A 17,500-nucleotide genomic window follows, 5' to 3' on the forward strand; every position below is an offset into this window, starting at 1 on the left:
GCTTTAGGGGGAAAAAAATAACCAGAGGCACTGTACAGGTATTGGAGAGGTTTTGTTATTTTTTTGAACATTTGCATAAATCAGAGGAATGGGGTACCAAGAAAATGCACAAATGGAAATGTTTAGGGAAGACTTAATTATGCCAAGATTAGAGGAAAATGAGATTCAACAATTAATAGCTACAGATGAGCTAAAATGTTGATGTATAAGTAATCAACAGTGAAAGCTCCAGAAGCAGACAGCATTGCTGTAGAAGTTTGGATGTTAGAAGGAAAGACAGTGATAAAGATCTGGAAAGTTTTGTTTAACAATGTTTTAAAGAAAGGATGCAAGTATCAGCATCTTGAAAGAAAGCTGTAGTGCCCGTATTACCCAAAGTAGGTAAAGGCACTTGAGACCCAGCTTCATTTATTGTAAATATTGGTTATAAAATGTTTATCTATACTAACTAGGAAAATGGCAAAGGGGTTACCAAAACTGGTAGACCTGGATCAATGTGATTTTGTAGAAGGGAGACAAACATTTGACAACATTAAAAAAAACACTGATGATCCAGAGGGAAGCTGAGTGTTAGAAAATGTCATTATTGTTGATGTTTTTTGATACAGAGAAAGCATTTGATAGAGTCCTTTGAAATTTTATAAGTAGGATAATGGTAACATTTACATTCCCTGTTAGTAGGGTTATTAAGCAGGATATGTGAAAGGTTTTTGGCAAGAATTAATGTTGGAGAGTTCCTCTCCAACAAGCTGTGTTTGAGCAGGGGAGCTAGGCACGGATGTCCTCTTTCCTCAGTGTTATTTGCTGTATATTTAAGAGCCATTAGCAAAGAAAATAATGGACTTCTAATTCAAATATATAATTGGTTTGGTAATCAAGAAGAGTTATCTTTATTTGCAAATGTTATCTTTTTACACTTTATACATGAAGAAAAAGACATTTCTGGGTTGTGGAACATTTTGAGTCCATTTCTGGTCTTTTTCTGGATGAAAAATAAATGAAAATAAAGCAATGAATAAAGCAATAAACTGTGTACAGACTCATGAATTGGTTCAGCAATATGCATGTGTGTGGGGACTTAAGATGAAGTTTTTAGATGTGTGGATTAAAATGATTTTGTTATGGCAGCTACAGATGTATTGGAAGAAACTGAAGAAAAGATAAAACAAAAACTTGAGAAACTAGATGGTCTAGGTTATGGATACAAATAGTAAGATACAAGGAGTGAAAATGTTTTTAGTCCCTTTAGTTTTATATGCAGATCAGGCCAATTGTTTATCAACCTGAGAAGTTGTGAGGGTGATAATTAGTAAAGAGCTGAAGAAATTTACTTGGGAATGGAAGAGGGTAAGAGTTGTGTGGGGTTTGTTTATTCTCCCTGAAGAACAAGGTGGCTTAAGATTACCTGATTTCAAGAGACACATTAGAGGTTTGCATTTAAGGCTCATAAACGTAACTCGAGCAGAAATTATAAATCAAAGTGAAAAGAAATTATGATGAAACTGTGTCTGTGGGGGGCAGGGGGGTTGAGAAATAATAGGGTAGGGTTTTGAATGCAGGTCCATATGGAGACTAACAGCAACCATATAGACCATTCTAGTAAAAAAAAGTAGCATGAAGTATTCTAAGAGCTAAGCTAGTGTGGGAATAGAGAAAGTATATTTTGCCAGTAGGAATGACTGCAATGAAAGGAATACAAATTTTGCAAGAGAGATTGGAATTTGCTAGAGAAAATTAGTAAAGGAATCAAGGTGGTGCGAGTAAATAACTGGGAAGGTAAAGGTAATACAGTGTGATGAGGTTAAGCAGAGGATTGGACTGCAAATCGGAGACTACCTTCCACACCATTTTGTACTGAGTAAAGAGAAAGGATAGGAGAGTACTAAGTGAAAGACCACCTGTGGTAGACTTTGTAGTTGAAACTATAACAGAAGCTAATGCTCAAGAAAATAATAATTAGTAGTGTGTATAAAATATTTCATGATAACTATAAGAATCAATCAGAGGAGGATAAAAAAGATTGAGATAAAGAGAACATAAAGGTAATTTACAAAAGAAAATTAGATGGATGTCTGTATGGCTGCCAAGTATGTATTAAAATTCAGAAGGATGGAGTTATTTGCATGAAAGTGTTTGCATGGGTGATTTTTATATCCCCAGTAGACATCAGATGATTTTCCATTGGTGGATAGCAAATGCTGGATGTGTCTTGGGAAAGAGGGAGGTAATTGGGAATATGATACCATGGCAGATTTTAAAGCTTCCTTAGAGAGTACGTTGACAGTAATATTGGGAAAATAAATAGTTGTAACTAAGGAAATGATTCTTTTGAACTGGACATAGTAAAGCCTTACTAAGTTTAATGCTGTTGGCTGCCAGAAAGGCAATAGATAGAAAATGGAAATTAAAATGTATTCCTAATGTAGGGGAAGTTCTGGATATTGTAAAGGAGATAAAAGAACCAGAGGAGAAATATTTAAAAAAAAACTGTAAGAACACACTTCATAGAAGTAAATGAAACTGGTGGGAACAATACTTTACAAAGTAATGCTTAGGAAGAGGAATGAGGTTTAAGAGAAAGAGGGAATTGAAAAGCTCATATTATGGAGTGAATGAGAATAATTAAAAAAAATGAAACCTATGTATCCTGCTGTACAGTAAGAATGGAAACTGTCATTACAGTTGGTTTACTTTTCTGTTAATGTACGTAATTCAATGTTAAAGATTAAAATGTGATGATATAATCAAGATGTTTTAGTAAGAAAGGAGGGCAGCTCTGCAGAATGCAATCCACTGCACAGATTCAGGAAAAAATATAAATATGCTAGCATTTCCTGACTTACAACCTCCTCTACCACCTTACTTTCCTATTTGAGAGCCGTTCAGATAAGTTTTACAGTGAAATCTTAGTTTTCTCTCTCATTTTTATAAATTGCACTTTTTGACAGATAACCTTAACTTGGTAATTTCTTCATTATCTGGTTTCAGATTTTCAGTCTGCTGTCTTTTTTGTTGCAAAGTATGGCACATTCCCTGTTCATTTTTGTTGAAGAATGGTCTTGTGTTTGCCATATAAAATCATCTTTTAGTCAGGATTTGAATAGTTCTTAAGATAGGTTCCTAAAATGTTTACTGAAAATCTGGAGAAAAAATGTTAAGAATTTCAGAATATGGACCTGGATTTAATTTTGGTATTATAAGTTAGCAATATCTAAACCTAAATATAAATGCAAGCCTTTTATTTGAAACATTTTAAAGGCAGTCATTGTCATTAATTTATTTTGTTTTATTTTTATTTCATTTTATTTTTTGTGGCTTCCTCACAGCTGAATAGCTGTCACCTAGTTTGCATCATAAAAGATTTTTTTTTTACTCTGGAAGCTGACTATCCATAAGGATCAAAGACTTGAAAAATGTTAAATTGTGTATTTTGGTAGTCTTCATTGTTTTTGAGTTATCTTTGAAGAGCATGCCATGAATTTAGCAGCTGTCATTTCTCATTGTCAAGCTAGGTTTCCTTTTTTATCTAAACATCAGAGAATTTGGTATTACTTCATTTTTTATGTTTCAGTCTTTTTAGGAATATTTTAAGATGGGGGACCTAACCACTTTTAATATTGATGCTGATCGCTGGGACCAGACCACCTTCGTAGGAAGACTGAAACACTTTTTTAATATTACTGATCCAAGAACTGTACTTGTATCCAATAAGGAGCTGGATAAAGCCAAAGTACTAGTGGAAAGCTGCCGGTAAGCACCAAAAGGGAAGTAGTTCATTAGTTTAGTTTTAAAGTTAAGGAAACTTTGTCTTGTAGAGTACAGAATGTTCACAAGATTTATTGGTGTGAGACAAGATCTCTGCATTTATTTAGCAATTTTATTAAAAACATTTTATCAACATATCTGTCATTAATAAAATATTTTTATTTTATTTAATTTATATCTGTTATCCATGTAGAACACTGACTTTTCAGGCCAAGACAAAGCATTTGAATATATGATAAGCATAAAGGCAGTACAGTCTCTACAATGAAGAAAAAATATTCAACATTTGCACTTTTGACGAGAGAATAACAGTCATGTAAACAGTAAGAAAGAAAATTTGTAAAATGTTTAATAAAATAGTGTAAGCACTTAGGACACAGAGTCAAATAATCAATCTTAGGAGTATGTTCATTTCATAGAACAGGGTAATTTAGCACAATCATAGAGTCAAAGTCTCCATCTTAGTAGTACATTACTTTTCATTGGGTAAGAGGGTATTATCTTATACATATATTATCAGTAGAATAGAATGCTGCAGCATAATGAGGTGGTTAAAAATCACTAATTTGGAGGAACTTGTACTGTGTTTATAGACACCTTGGTAGAAAAAAGGGGAAATTGGAGAAGGGGTGGAATTGAGGATGGGAAATATTACAGATGTACTGTGTGTGTTTTGAACAGGGTTTGGGAAAATGGTATTGAGCTACACCCATTACAAAATCTGTTGTAAAATATGACAAATTGTGGTCTGAATTCAGTGTATGAATATTTTTTTTTTCAGAATAGTGAGAAAGAACTCCCACAGTCTTGGGACAATGGAAGGGAAGGGTACCTACATTTTGAGATATGTAGTTTTGCCTGTAGTATTTGGTGCAGGGTCCTTTGTGGAGGAATGATCTAAGCTTATAACAGGAGATCTAGATTTTAGGCAGCCAACTGGAAAGAAGGGCTTCTACTTTAATAACTTACTAGTAGAGGAATCTTTGTTTCACAGGTGACCATTTTGCTTTTACTAAAGTAAGACAGTGGTGCTGCATGTTGGGTTTAGAGTAATAACCCTGCAAATATGGTTATTAATTTCTTGAAAGGTTGAAAGGTTTTTCTCTTCTCTTAACACTGCAGCTCGAACGTCATATGGTCGACACCATATGATTGAACTTTTAAAAGTTTGAAAATGTAATAAAAAAAATAAACCAAAGAAAAACCTACATGAACCCCCTCGCACCCCCACTCTTTAAATATACCAACTCCAAGATCGCACTACAGTGCAGAAAGGGAAATCTTCCCATTCCGCACTATACGGAGATCTCCGTTCAAACTTTTAAAAGTTCGAATGTTTCATTATATGTTGTCGACCATATGACATTCAAACTTTTAAAAGTTCCACAACGTGATATAGACCCGCAGCTATTATAGGGTGGGTGTATTCTTGTTTTGCTTGGAGGATACCTTTACTAGTTGCAGATCTACTTTCCACTGAGCAAACGTGGGAAGTACTTGTTGACCAAAAAAGTAGTCTATAATTTACTAGTAGTACTGAACAGGAAAATGCTATCAAGCCATGCACACATATACAGGAAGTAGTTTGTTAATTCTGGCTTATCATGGCTGTTACATAGGATGTACCAGTCAGTATTAGTAGAAGCTTTTGATTTTTCACATTTAATAATTTGCATTTTTTTGTGGTCAGTTGGAAAGGTAGGGCTGGGGATCTTTTTTTAGCTCTGTTTTTTAATAGTAGCATGGGAGGGGTGGTCTGCTAAATAACTGTATACTCTACATATTGGATGAGTGGCAGTTGCAAAAGTTTGGTGAGAAACCTTTGAATGGAGAAAGAGAAGACCAGAGAAATGGAGATAAAAACAGATCATTGGGGTACATGTTAAGAGATGGGACATTGGGTGACATATGTACCTAACTTTACAAAGAAAACCCTTCAACCAGTCAAGAGCTTTTGGGCTTATTCCTAAAGCAGCAAGGGCTGAGGGTTTGAAGTAATAGATATCAACCAGATCAAAAGCTTTTGTAAAGTAAGGTAAGACCGAACCAGTTAGATTTCCTTTGTAAACATTCAGAAGAATGTCATCTTGTAAGGTATATAGTACTGCTGTTGTACTTCTTGTCCAAAATTCACGCTGCCAGGAGAGTTACCTGTTAAACTTCTGAATATAGGTATTCAGAAAGCTTTTCAGAAAGTATTGCAGGACTTGGAAGAATGGAAGTGGCCCTGAAATCACTGGTGGAGAAAGGTTTGGGAGTTTATGGCTTGCTTCCGTGTAAATGACAGTGTTTTTACAGATATATAACAGAGGTATATTTATAGATGTGGTATGTAGGGGAGCCTAGATGATTCTGATATAATTTACTAAATCAGGGGTGAAGTTTGAGTGCCAGGTAGTGAGTCCAGATAATTGGTCTAAGGGATATTTCAATTTGTTTTGATATTAATGACACTATTCCCCATTCTAGTATTATAGACAAGCTCACCAGCTTGAGCATAAACCCCTACATCAGGAGATGGGTTGCTAACTGGCTCATGGATAGAACCCACATGGTGAGAGTTGCAGGCTCTACGTCCGACTCTAAACCGGTTACAAGTGGTGTCCCCCAGGGCTCAGTCCTAGGACCCCTCCTGTTTGGTATATACTTCTCAGAAGTACAGGCAAGCATAGGAGGACTATGGCTGACCAAGTTCACAGACGACTGCAAACTAGGGGCCATAATTGATTCTCTGGCTGATGGACACCTTCCAGAAGGGTCTCACTGAGACAGATACCTGGTGTCAAAATCATGGCCTCAAGCTAAATGCCAAAAAGTGCATAGTCATCCCCTTTGGAAAAAATAAAGTACCCGCGAATTACCACATAGTTGGTAGTCCCCTAAATACAGAAAATGTAATAAGGGATCTCTCCTTTGATAATCATATTGCCAAGGTGGTTAGAAAATCCTTCTATTTGGCCCACCTAATCACAAAAGGGTTCGCATCTAGAGCAAAAGAGGTTATTGTGCCTCTCTACTCATCACTCATTAGACCCATCATAGAGTACAATGCCCCATTTGGGATGTACCTTACAAGACACCTGCAACAGCTGGAAAGACCACAAAAGTACCTCACCAAGAGGATTACTGGCCTCAAACAGATGCCCTCTGCAGCCTGACTCAAGAAACTCCAGCTGTACCTGGTTGCATACCGCTTACTCAGAGGTGAACTCTGCCTGACATACAAGGCCATGTCCAACCCAAAATTGATGGACATGCTCCACCTAAAAAAAACAAATCCCAGAGAGCCACACGCCCTAGAGATATAAACCTCACCACAACGATAAATAGGACATGCTGGAGGGATAGATTCCTGTCCCAGAGACCCCCCCCCCCCATGCTTTGGAACAGGATTCCAGTATAGATCAGGCAGAGCCCCTCACTAACACTCTTCAAGAGAAACGGGTGGATGGGAAACAGAAAATTTATCCCGGGGATCACTGCAGTGGCTCTGCTGGACAGTCGCATAGGGAACTAATGGCTCTGCTGGACAGAGGCACAGGGAACTAATCTAAGAGGGTGGCGAAAGCCAACACATTCTGGCTAGGCTTATAAATGCCCTTGGGCAGATAGCCTAGTACTTACCTATGAACCTAATGGCAAAAAATATAAAGCGGGGCTGAATAGAGGGGATTTCTATGACAGTAGCGGATGCGTTGTATAGCAAGAAAAGGGTATTTATTAAACATTATACTTAATTTAGAAAATCTGTTGGTGAAAGAGTTGCTATGGAACATTTAATTCCACCTTCCTCTACTTGTTCTTTGAGATCCATCCAGCTATTTTGTCGATTAGTTTCCATAGGATTATGGGCTGTACTTCAAGGGAGGTTTATTATGAGTGCAGATGGAAAGCCTTATGTCTTCTAATAGCCTTTTTGTTTCTAAAACTGTCTCTGTTGTTGGTTGTTGAAGAATCATTCCATTCCTGCTAGGCGATGTCCCTGGTTTTAACTGGGGTTTTTGATTGTTTTATAAAGCCAAAGTTTTGGCTTGGAGTTGAAAATGAATTACCCATTTCTCCTGTAAGAATACTAGTTTTCTTTTGTTGTCATCATTTCAGTGGCTTCTACAAGGTTGGTAGGTACTATGGTGTCTGTGATGTGTTGGGGAATTTGTAATAATGAGCTGAAGTGGGACTGGGAGTTTGTTTTGAAGCTTCAAAAGCTTTTGGCCAGTAAAGAAATTGTTGCTTTCAATTCCACATGGACCTAGGAGGTTGATATTAAAGTTTCCTAGAAAGGTAATGCTTATAACTTGGTATTAAGATTGCAGTAAGTGGACCACCAGCTTGTTGAATTTTTTTTCAGGAGTGACACTGAAGAAAGTAGGCAATGCCTAACTGAGTAAATTGTATGTAGGTTGATGATATATGTATGATAAGCCACTTGGAGTCATGGTCATTGGTAGATGTTTCTTGAGTTACAGTATATATTGTTATTATGGCTTACTGAAATAGTAAGGTACCATCCTAGTTTTTCTACCAAGCTGAATGTTTAAAAATATACCTTTAACCAGGGAAGTGGTGTTTAAGGTTGGGAGTTTCGGCTTTTTATCCAGAATGTGGTGATCACTACAATTCTTAGTGTTATGTGTCGAAGGTGTGTGGCTGTTCTAACTAGCTTTTTTTTTTAATACTGCCTGCTGTTTGCATTTTGTAGAAAATTTTTTAGTGGTTGGAAAGCTAGTGTTCTGGTATGATAGAATTGGTTTTGGTGTGGAGCTCTGGGGGGTGTCCTAGGTTGCCCTATAGAAAATAAAAGTATCAAGACTTAGTTCTTTAAGTATTTTGGAAATTTAAAATTTGCAAAGATGCATTACATCAATTGTCCTTCTAGTCTTTGTGCTGAATGTCGCAGATTGGGAGCCGAGGATGAATGCTGGGGAAGTATGTTTTATTCTGATTTACCTGTAAAAATGCAGGGTCTGTAGTTAAGTGGAATACGGTACAGAGGAGTGTGGATGATATGTGTATGCATGAGACGGGATGTTGTGATGTAGTGTTGAATGGGTTACAAAGAACCTGTAGTTTGAGGGTAAATAAAAGTAGATGGTATTATGCAAAGAAATACAGTTTGTGCACTTTAAAACTTTCCACCCCTTTCCTATGGTGATGATATTAAAAAATGTAGAGGAAAAGGAGCAATTTTGGAATATATTTTTTGTTTTGATAGAGTGCAGCAGTTTGTTAATGGCAGTATAAATAGTGGGAGTTTGTTGGTTGGAGAGTGGGAGTGATACGTTAGCTGTAAAGACAATCGTGGGGGTGTGAGGGAAAGACATAGGGTGAAGGTGCATAATGAAGCTGAGCATAAGTGTGGTGAAGTGGTACAAAAAGGGCCCCCTAATATCCCATAAAAGTCATTCATAAGACCTAGTTAATAACCCAGCACTCTGTTATGAGATTAAAGACATGCAAAAGGTTTTTGAATTACATAATGATGTTTTTATTGCCTAAATAACATCTATGCATCGGTGTTTGGAGTGCTGGCAACAGCGAAGGAAAAGGCAAAAAAAATAAATAAATAAATAAAGGAAATATGTGTATATTGCATTTATTATCAAATTAGCTGGCTGAAAAGTATTACAGTATATACTGAGGGACAAGTTTAAGGCCACTGTTGTTGTCTGGAATGTCCATTCCAGCAAATGAACAGATACTTTTACACAAGCCAAATGTAGAAGCTACAGATTTGGTCAGCAGTAATGTACAGGTACCTAGCAAGCCTGGGTGCTGAAAATTTTATTTTTTATTTATCACTTTGTTTGTTGTTTGACTTGGTTTATCCCGATAGGCTAGTAGTGTATTTTCAGGGGAGACCTGAGGTGGCATTGATACTACAAGCGGAAATTTGGCCAGGGCATCTGTGAATTTTCACTACTGTTTTCATTGGGTGTTTTGCAATCTTTTACATCCACCTAAACTGCCACCAACTCAGGCAGATGAGACCCTTGGTTTAACATCTCATCCAAAGCATGACAAGATGTCTGTTTATTTTGAGTAAATCAGACAAATGAAAACAGATCTGCTTGCACTTTTTCCTCAGGCTAGGAGACTGTTGTATGTTCTATGCTGTGGAACACCTCTTCTTTACAGCATTGCAGCAAAATATGGGGAAGGAAGTGCTGTGGACACAAAATAATGCTTATAAGTCATTTAAACAAAAATTATGTTGTCTACACCTTTTCTTTTTTCTTGGGTTATCAGACTAGTATGTTTTGTGCTTTGAAACTTCTCTATCTGACAGCAATACAGCAAGATAAGAAAAAGAGGTGCTGGGAGCCTTGGATAGGTCAGACAAATGACACTAAACCTAGGAGAACATCAGATTATTGCATGAATTTTCCACAGAATATGGATCATGCCTTCAGTTTAAATGTAGCAGACATTTTTCTGGGAATACTGAACAAGAACAAAAAAAGCCTGTCCATATCTCATGACCATTGCCCTTATTTGTTGTGGCAGTCTTGAGTAATGCATATTTAATTAAGTAAACACTTAGAATAAGGTGCCATGCCAGTAGTAGGCAGTATGCCACGTAGAGCTTATATTGATAAAAAAATTAGCTATTGAGAAATAATTTACACTGTCATCAGGATTCACCGATCTAGAGAAGAAATTGATAGTAGAAGACTTTAGGAGGGATGAGAGGAAGGATTTGTCTTTGCATAAGCTGTAAATTAGACTTGCTGGAGTCCGGTGACAGTGAGAGAATCAAAGGAGTGCTAGTAAATGGCAGTGATGAACGGTGGGAAATTGGAGGTAAGAGAGTGAGAGTAAGTATCCTGGAAGAACAGAAATGTCCATCCATGTAAGTTACAAGTAATAGGGATTAAGGCAGGTAGGATGGGTTATTCAGTCTTTATCCATCTAATTGAGAGGATATAGTGTGTGTGTGTGTGTGTGTGTGTGTGTGTGTGTGTGTGTGTGTGTGTGTGTGTTGTGTGTGTGGTGTGTGTGTGTGTGTGTGTGTGTCTACTGTATATATGTATATGTATGTATGTGTTGCGGTGGAGTCTGGGTACATGTTCCTTATCACTTGTTTTCTTTCTCCAGTACTGTAACTAATTAGCTGATCCACAACACTCTATCAGTCTTAAGTATGTATTTTTATGTCTTTTATTGATGTTAGAGAAAATTTAGTTTACTCCGTACATATTGTTTGCACCTTGCAGCTAGAAACGCTGTTTTATGTTATTTGTTAGTTCCCCTTAAATGTTTCATTTTAAGTTGTTCTTAGAGTCCTTTGCTTTATGTTAGCCTCGCCTGATTTCTCATTTTGAATCAGCACTGGTTAGGTATGCATTTCTTAAACACTATATTACATGTAAGCAAACATTAAAGGAACAGGACCTCCCTGTGTTTTCAGACTGATCTATATAGATAATATTTGGTATCAGGTCTCCCACATGCTGCTACATAGTTATATTGAATATATTCCAGAAAAACTGCAGTGAACATATTTTATTAAAAGTTGTCTGGGATATGCCATTTTAAGATATCGTTTTTCCCAACAGTTGTGTTCTTTTTCTTAAAAATGTGTTGTCCAGTGTATTGTTGGCATAATAAAAGGTAATGACAGGCTTAGTAACTATTTTAGAATTTGAGATCTGCTTCTTTCCACTCCATTATGACTTTATTTGATCAGCAAATGACAGTAGATGTGCTTAACCTCACTGATACCCTTCAAACAGCTTTTAACATCACACATGAATGGTGCATTAAAATGGTCTTGCATTCACTGTCAACAATTGTAGCATTCTAGCACCAAGCTTTATAGACTTCTGAGAGACAACAGCTAAAAGCTGAGAAAGTAATAAAAGATCTTGGAGTCTTGTACATGGTGACCTTTCACTTTATACCTGTATAGCCACTTCATCTGCAAAGTCTATGGACTTGCCCACCTGATGCTTCATGGGATTGAGAGCCAATGCCATGCCAGAGAAGTAATTATCCTTTGTACAGCTCATATCAAACCACTAACAATATCGTACACTGTTCTGTAACCTGCTCATGTGCCTTCAGACATTCAGTTGGAGAAGCTACAGAGATTCCTCACAAAGAGTATTGAAGTGTTTTCTGGCTTGTCTTGTAATGAAAATCTACAACAACACTCTCTTTTCTTTGTATCTTGTCACCATGTTAGAGGAGACCTGTGCCTGAGTGTTTGAAACTCTTTGCTTAGAATACCTTCCCTCTTGATGACTTGAACAGAAAAGACCAATCATCCTCAGTACAAATTTAATAGCAGCCATACTGTGAAAAATGACAGTTAAAGAATTCCGTACATACCGAATAAAATACATCTGTCACTTAAACTATGCTCATCATAAGTGTTGTCAGTGAAACATTGGATGACTGTGTATACACCTGCAAGTTCCAACATGGGATTCAGGACATCACTCTCCTGCAAGGCCAGTAGGCTTTGATCTTGTAAGCCAAACCCATAAACACATGAAACTATGCAAGTTTGCTATTAATAAGCAACTGCAGTGATTGTGGTATACAGTTCTTAGACCGAATTCAGATAGAATGTAGATCTTAGTGAGACCAGACCACGCAGTGTCTGTATGATTAACTTCCTATCCAGATGCCATATGCTGGACACATCCCTCTTAAAAACAGCCAGCATTAAAGGAGTTAAAGGCAGCAATTAGTACACTGTGATAGTTTAAGATGTGTCCTGGTTTTGTTTTTAAGTAATCCAAGTCATTCTGTGGTACATAACTTGTATTTAATAAATATAGGCTTATTTCAGAAATTATGACAGTGCCATTACCTTTGTTGTAAATGTGCTGAGTATTTTATGTTTTTATATAGGCATCAGTGTTCTTTGCTAATGTAATTATGCCGTCACTGTCAATATTGCTGCAGAGATTGTCATACGTAGTCTTTGTAGATAAAATTGCTGCATACTGTATATACTCTTGTATAATTCAAAACCTCTGTGCAAGAAAATTTATCTTAAAAAAGGTCAGATATATATGAGTAATATGGTGTACCACAGTATTGCAGCATGCCAGTCTTTAAAATACTACTGCTCTGCCTTACCGACTCTTAACTTAATTATATGTACTTTAACACATAGCACAGGGATCACTGCTAACATTGTTTTTAAGTACAATTATTAACTGCATACAGTTAGGTTTCAATGACTGTCGTGCTGCAAAACTAGTATTATATACTTTAAAAACTGCATGAAACAGTTGTATTTAAACAGTGTCAATAGTCCCCACCCCTGTCTGTTAAACTGCATTCTGTTAGGTGAAGTGTCACCAAAGCATGGCAATCAAAGGTCATCATCATCATTGTCAGCAGCCCTTTTACCAATTTTTACATGGAATCAGGTATCACATCGACATTCGTCATTTTGACCAAATCACCTACAGCCAATGTTTACATCGCCAAGTGGCAAAAGTCAAAGATGTTCTCACATTATACATTATTTTAATAAGTGACATGCCATATGGTTAAATCTATTCATTTTAAAGGTAGGGCAGGGATGATTGCCAGTGCAGCAGTGTGTTTAAATGGTGCTGCTCGTGCAGTAATTTTGCAGCAGAACAGTCAGCAAAACATAAAGTGCTGAATGAAAAAAAAAATGTGTTTTAATTTCTGTCATATCACCCCTGAGTTGTACACTGGGGAAGTGTCAGTGGATTTTCATGGATTTTTAGTTTCAAATCTGCCATTGACTTAACTGATGGATCCATTTGTTCATGAGTATATGTGGTAGTTCTATTGGTACTTTTCCATTATCGGAGCAACAATTCTAATGAGTGCTTGGAATCTTAGAAGGCGCTCGCAGTGTTCGCACAGCCTTTCTTCTGTTATGTCCTGTATCAGAGTTGTAGCTTTTTCTAATAAAAGAGCAAGGACTGCACTAGTCACAAAATATTGCTCTGTATTACAGCCACATCTCTTCCATTTTCCAAAAAGACAGCTGTTAACACTGTCCTTATTAATTTCAATATAACATCGCCCGTAATCATGAACCTGGTACCTTGTTCTGTCTTTTTTGAGATTCTGAGGTAAGAGACTGAGACTGTAATGTTTGCAACTGGATTCTGAAGTATGTTTCCTGACATCCGCATTCCGTGCAATCTTGTCCTGAAATAAGTAGCCAATCGGTTGAGAAAGACATATGACAAGATGTTACTTATACAGCTCTCAGTTATCCCTGTTTTTCAGCAATATTCGTGATTTTGACTCAAAATGTTGCTCTTCTCCACCCTAAAACTGTGAATCAACTTGAGGAAAGCGCACTCAAATAATAATGGTAGAAGTTGCATTTAAAGATTTTGTCTGCTTCAGAAAATACACCTTAATTCAAATCCCTTTATTCTGTTAATAGAGCCAATAATTAAAACGTGTCTTTGATGTTGGCTTTTGTCCATGCTTACTTTTACCTTTGTCTCCGATTCAGGAGGTGAGAAATTAACAGCAAAGAAAAAGTGTACTTTTATGACCTCGGTAAGTGGATTGCACCTGGAACTCCTCAAAACTAACAAAAGCAACTATCACTGCCTCTTCATGGCACCACAGACATGTCTTACAAAAACAGCTATGTGATCATTGCGTGCACATGCTAGGGTGTTAAAACTGTTGCCCCGATAACAGAAAAGTACCGTTTAATTTAAATGCATTTAGTAGTACATTGCAAAATGTTCCTTTATTGTTAACTGTGGAGTACTGGAAATATACCTCAGTGCTGAAATAGTTTTACAGAATAACTTCACAAAATTGTTTCAGTTAAAGGATGGCACAACATTTATTTAAATTTTGCTGCATGTCTAAAGCCATTGTAGTGCACAGATGGTAGCTTTGACTGGCTGAGATGGCCAGCACAGGCTGAAATAATTTTTACTGTTCGTTGGCTAAGATGTTTCCAAATCCACAAGATGAACTGATGGTATGCCACAAGTCTTTGTTCTGCATATTAAACATACAGTGTGTTTGTTGATCATGTATTTTGTGAAGTACGGTAATGTCACTGTGTCATATGTGGGAGTGGTTTCTTTAAGCTAAAGGTGTTGCTACATAGGACTTGCGATAGTCAGCATCTGTCAACATTGACATTGAATAGCATTTCTTAATGTCAGATACATAGCTCAAGTTACTCAAAACTTTATTATTACTGGATGGCATGCTGTTACTGGGGCACTCTAGTCAGAATCCATAGGGCCATTAGTTAATTATAAACCTCATAAAGGAAGACTCTAGCACATTCATGTCAGGGTAATTTGACTGAAGTGAAAAATTGAAAAAACCAATGGTTAGACCACAGCTGAAGATATAAAAATGGAATTCTCCTTGCCAGGAAATAAATCACTTGCAGCTTCACAGTAGTGCCCTTTATAAAACCAAAAGTTGTGACTGAGATGTAGTAGTCAAAGTAGGAAACAATTCACTTGCAGTTTCACTCCAGCTGCCCTTTATTAAACAAAAGTAAGCACTTTCGCGATCTAAATCAACTGATCGCTTCAGACTCATAAAAAACAGTTAAAACAATGATATTTAAAATATGTTTCAACCAATGAAAACACATATAGAACTATGACATAGACTAATTAAAGTTATATACATCAGTATATCAATTTGCCTTGTATTCTGCAAAAAATAAAATAAAATATGCATATAACAAACACATTTATGTAGTAATCCATATTATTCAGTGTTTTAGTGGTCTAGATTTTAAAAAAGGTTTCAAGGAAACAGTGTTGTTCAATCCAGTAGACCTATCTGCCTGAAGTAATAAAATCCATCTTTGTTTTGCTTCCTCTACCTTATTCCTTTTCCTTATATCACCTCCCCTCTTACTTTTGTTTATTATTTCTAAAACCATGAAATTAAAAATATGCTTCCTATCTTCTTCTTCCACATGTTTTGTGAAAGCACTTGTGTCTTTTTTATTTTTTATGTCTCTGAGGTGTTCAAGGATACGTTCCTTTAGACACCTATTGGTTTTGCCTATTTAAAAGGCATGACATATACAGTGCAGAAGCTGAAATAAACCAAGTTTTGTGTTCTACAGTCATCATAAAAATCTATATCAATTATAAATCCTAGTATAGGATGTTTATATGTAGATTTATTATATAGATAATCACATGCTGTACAATTTCTGCAAGGAAAAGTCCCCTGCCTATCTGATTGTATCATTCCTTCATTGTTTCTAAATCTATAAAAGAGTTGCCTTTTTAAAGATCTCTTGTTTCTAAAAGAAAAGCTGGGTCTATCTTCTAGCAATTCTCTCAGATCAGGATCTGATAATAAAATATTCCAATTCTTCTCGAAAATATTGCAGAAACATCTGATGTCACTCAAATAAGTTATGGGGAATCTAACTTTAGAATCATGGCCTTCCTTGCTTTTGACTTCTTCTATAGTATTTGAAAAGAACGGTTTACATCTCCCATCCCTATTTTCAATAGTATATTTAGAGCTTTCATTTATGTCTTTATTACTATCGCCTCTATTTAAAAGGTCTTTCTCTAGTATAGTCATTGTCTCCACACAGCCTTCATCTGTATTATGTAAGCGGCTTATTCTCATATGTTGTCCTTTTACTACATTTTTGTGTACAAATGTTGGGTGCATACTATTCTTATGCAGAATGCTATTTCTCCATGTATATTTTCTATACATCCCTGTTGTAAGTTCATCTAAGGCTGTTTTCTTAACCAGGACATCTAGGAACTCCCTAGAATGTTGACTGGTAAATTTTAAAAAATCAGTGGTGCTATGTAAATACTCCACCATCTCTTGCAGCTCTTCACTAGTACCATCCCACAACAGGAAGACGTCATCTACAAAACATATGTACCATATAATTTTACCAGCATGCTTATTGCTAGTGCTTAGTACGTGATCTTTCTCCCATGCAGCCAATACTAAGTTGGCGTAGCTGTTTGCACAAGCCGTGCCCATTGCTACGCCAACTTTCTGTAGGTAAAACTTGTCATTAAATATAAAGACATTATTTTCCAAGGCAATATCAAGTAGCTCACATATCATAATTTGACTGAAGTTTTTTTCTTGCAGTTATGAAATGAGCAGTGTCACTGCAGATTTGTTGTGCTCTTGTATGGGTCATGTGGTACTGCATTACTTATTCATCATGGTTGTTGGCTTGAGAACAAGCTGTCCATATGAATACTTCATGCAAATCTTGTACATCGTGTACATGAAAGAAGTGTGACTCATGCAGAGACTGCAACACAAACACTTTTAGGGCTTTGATGCTTCAGTCATTTGACAAACATACCCAAGTTTTCCTGCTGTATGCTTTTCAGAAAAGGTGAGCATTTCCTGAATTTACAAACATTGCTGTCACTATGCTAGTCCTATAAAAAGTGGGAATTTGTCACTTATACTTGCCGTTGTGGACAGCACAGAGACCAGTGTCACTTCAGTCCTAAGTTGTTATAAAAATTTCTGTATAAACCGTCATTGTAAGACTATGCCATCTTCTCTCATGCATCTGCCCATAAATGTAGCAGTGTAGTGACAGCATTCCTATCAGTCAATGACATGCAACAGTACAGTGTGGTTCTGTTCATCAGATTCCTTCAAATGTGTGTGTGTGTGTGTGTGTGTGTGTGTGTGTGTGTGTGTGTGTGTGTGTGTGTGTGTGCGTACACATGTGCATAGTTTAAATAGTTTTGCATGCACGCAAGTGCGCGCGCACACACAC

General features: G+C 36.7%; 1 protein-coding gene across 3 annotated transcripts in view; it reads left to right on the plus strand.

Annotated features, from left to right (window-relative positions):
* The window catches only part of SFXN2 (sideroflexin 2), a 666,316-nt gene that overhangs the window by 220,772 nt on the left and 428,044 nt on the right, over window positions 1-17,500 (plus strand). For all 3 annotated transcript variants that reach the window (XM_044056549.1, XM_044056546.1, XM_044056548.1), the window contains exon 2: window positions 3,572-3,750. In XM_044056549.1, the coding sequence (XP_043912484.1) occupies window positions 3,593-3,750 (158 nt within the window). In that variant the 5' untranslated portion in view covers window positions 3,572-3,592. The remainder of the gene's footprint in view (window positions 1-3,571; window positions 3,751-17,500) is intronic.

This window comes from Protopterus annectens, chromosome 14.part0 (genome assembly GCF_019279795.1).
Source record: "Protopterus annectens isolate FY-2018-M chromosome 14.part0, PAN1.0, whole genome shotgun sequence".
NCBI lineage: Eukaryota > Metazoa > Chordata > Ceratodontiformes > Protopteridae > Protopterus > Protopterus annectens.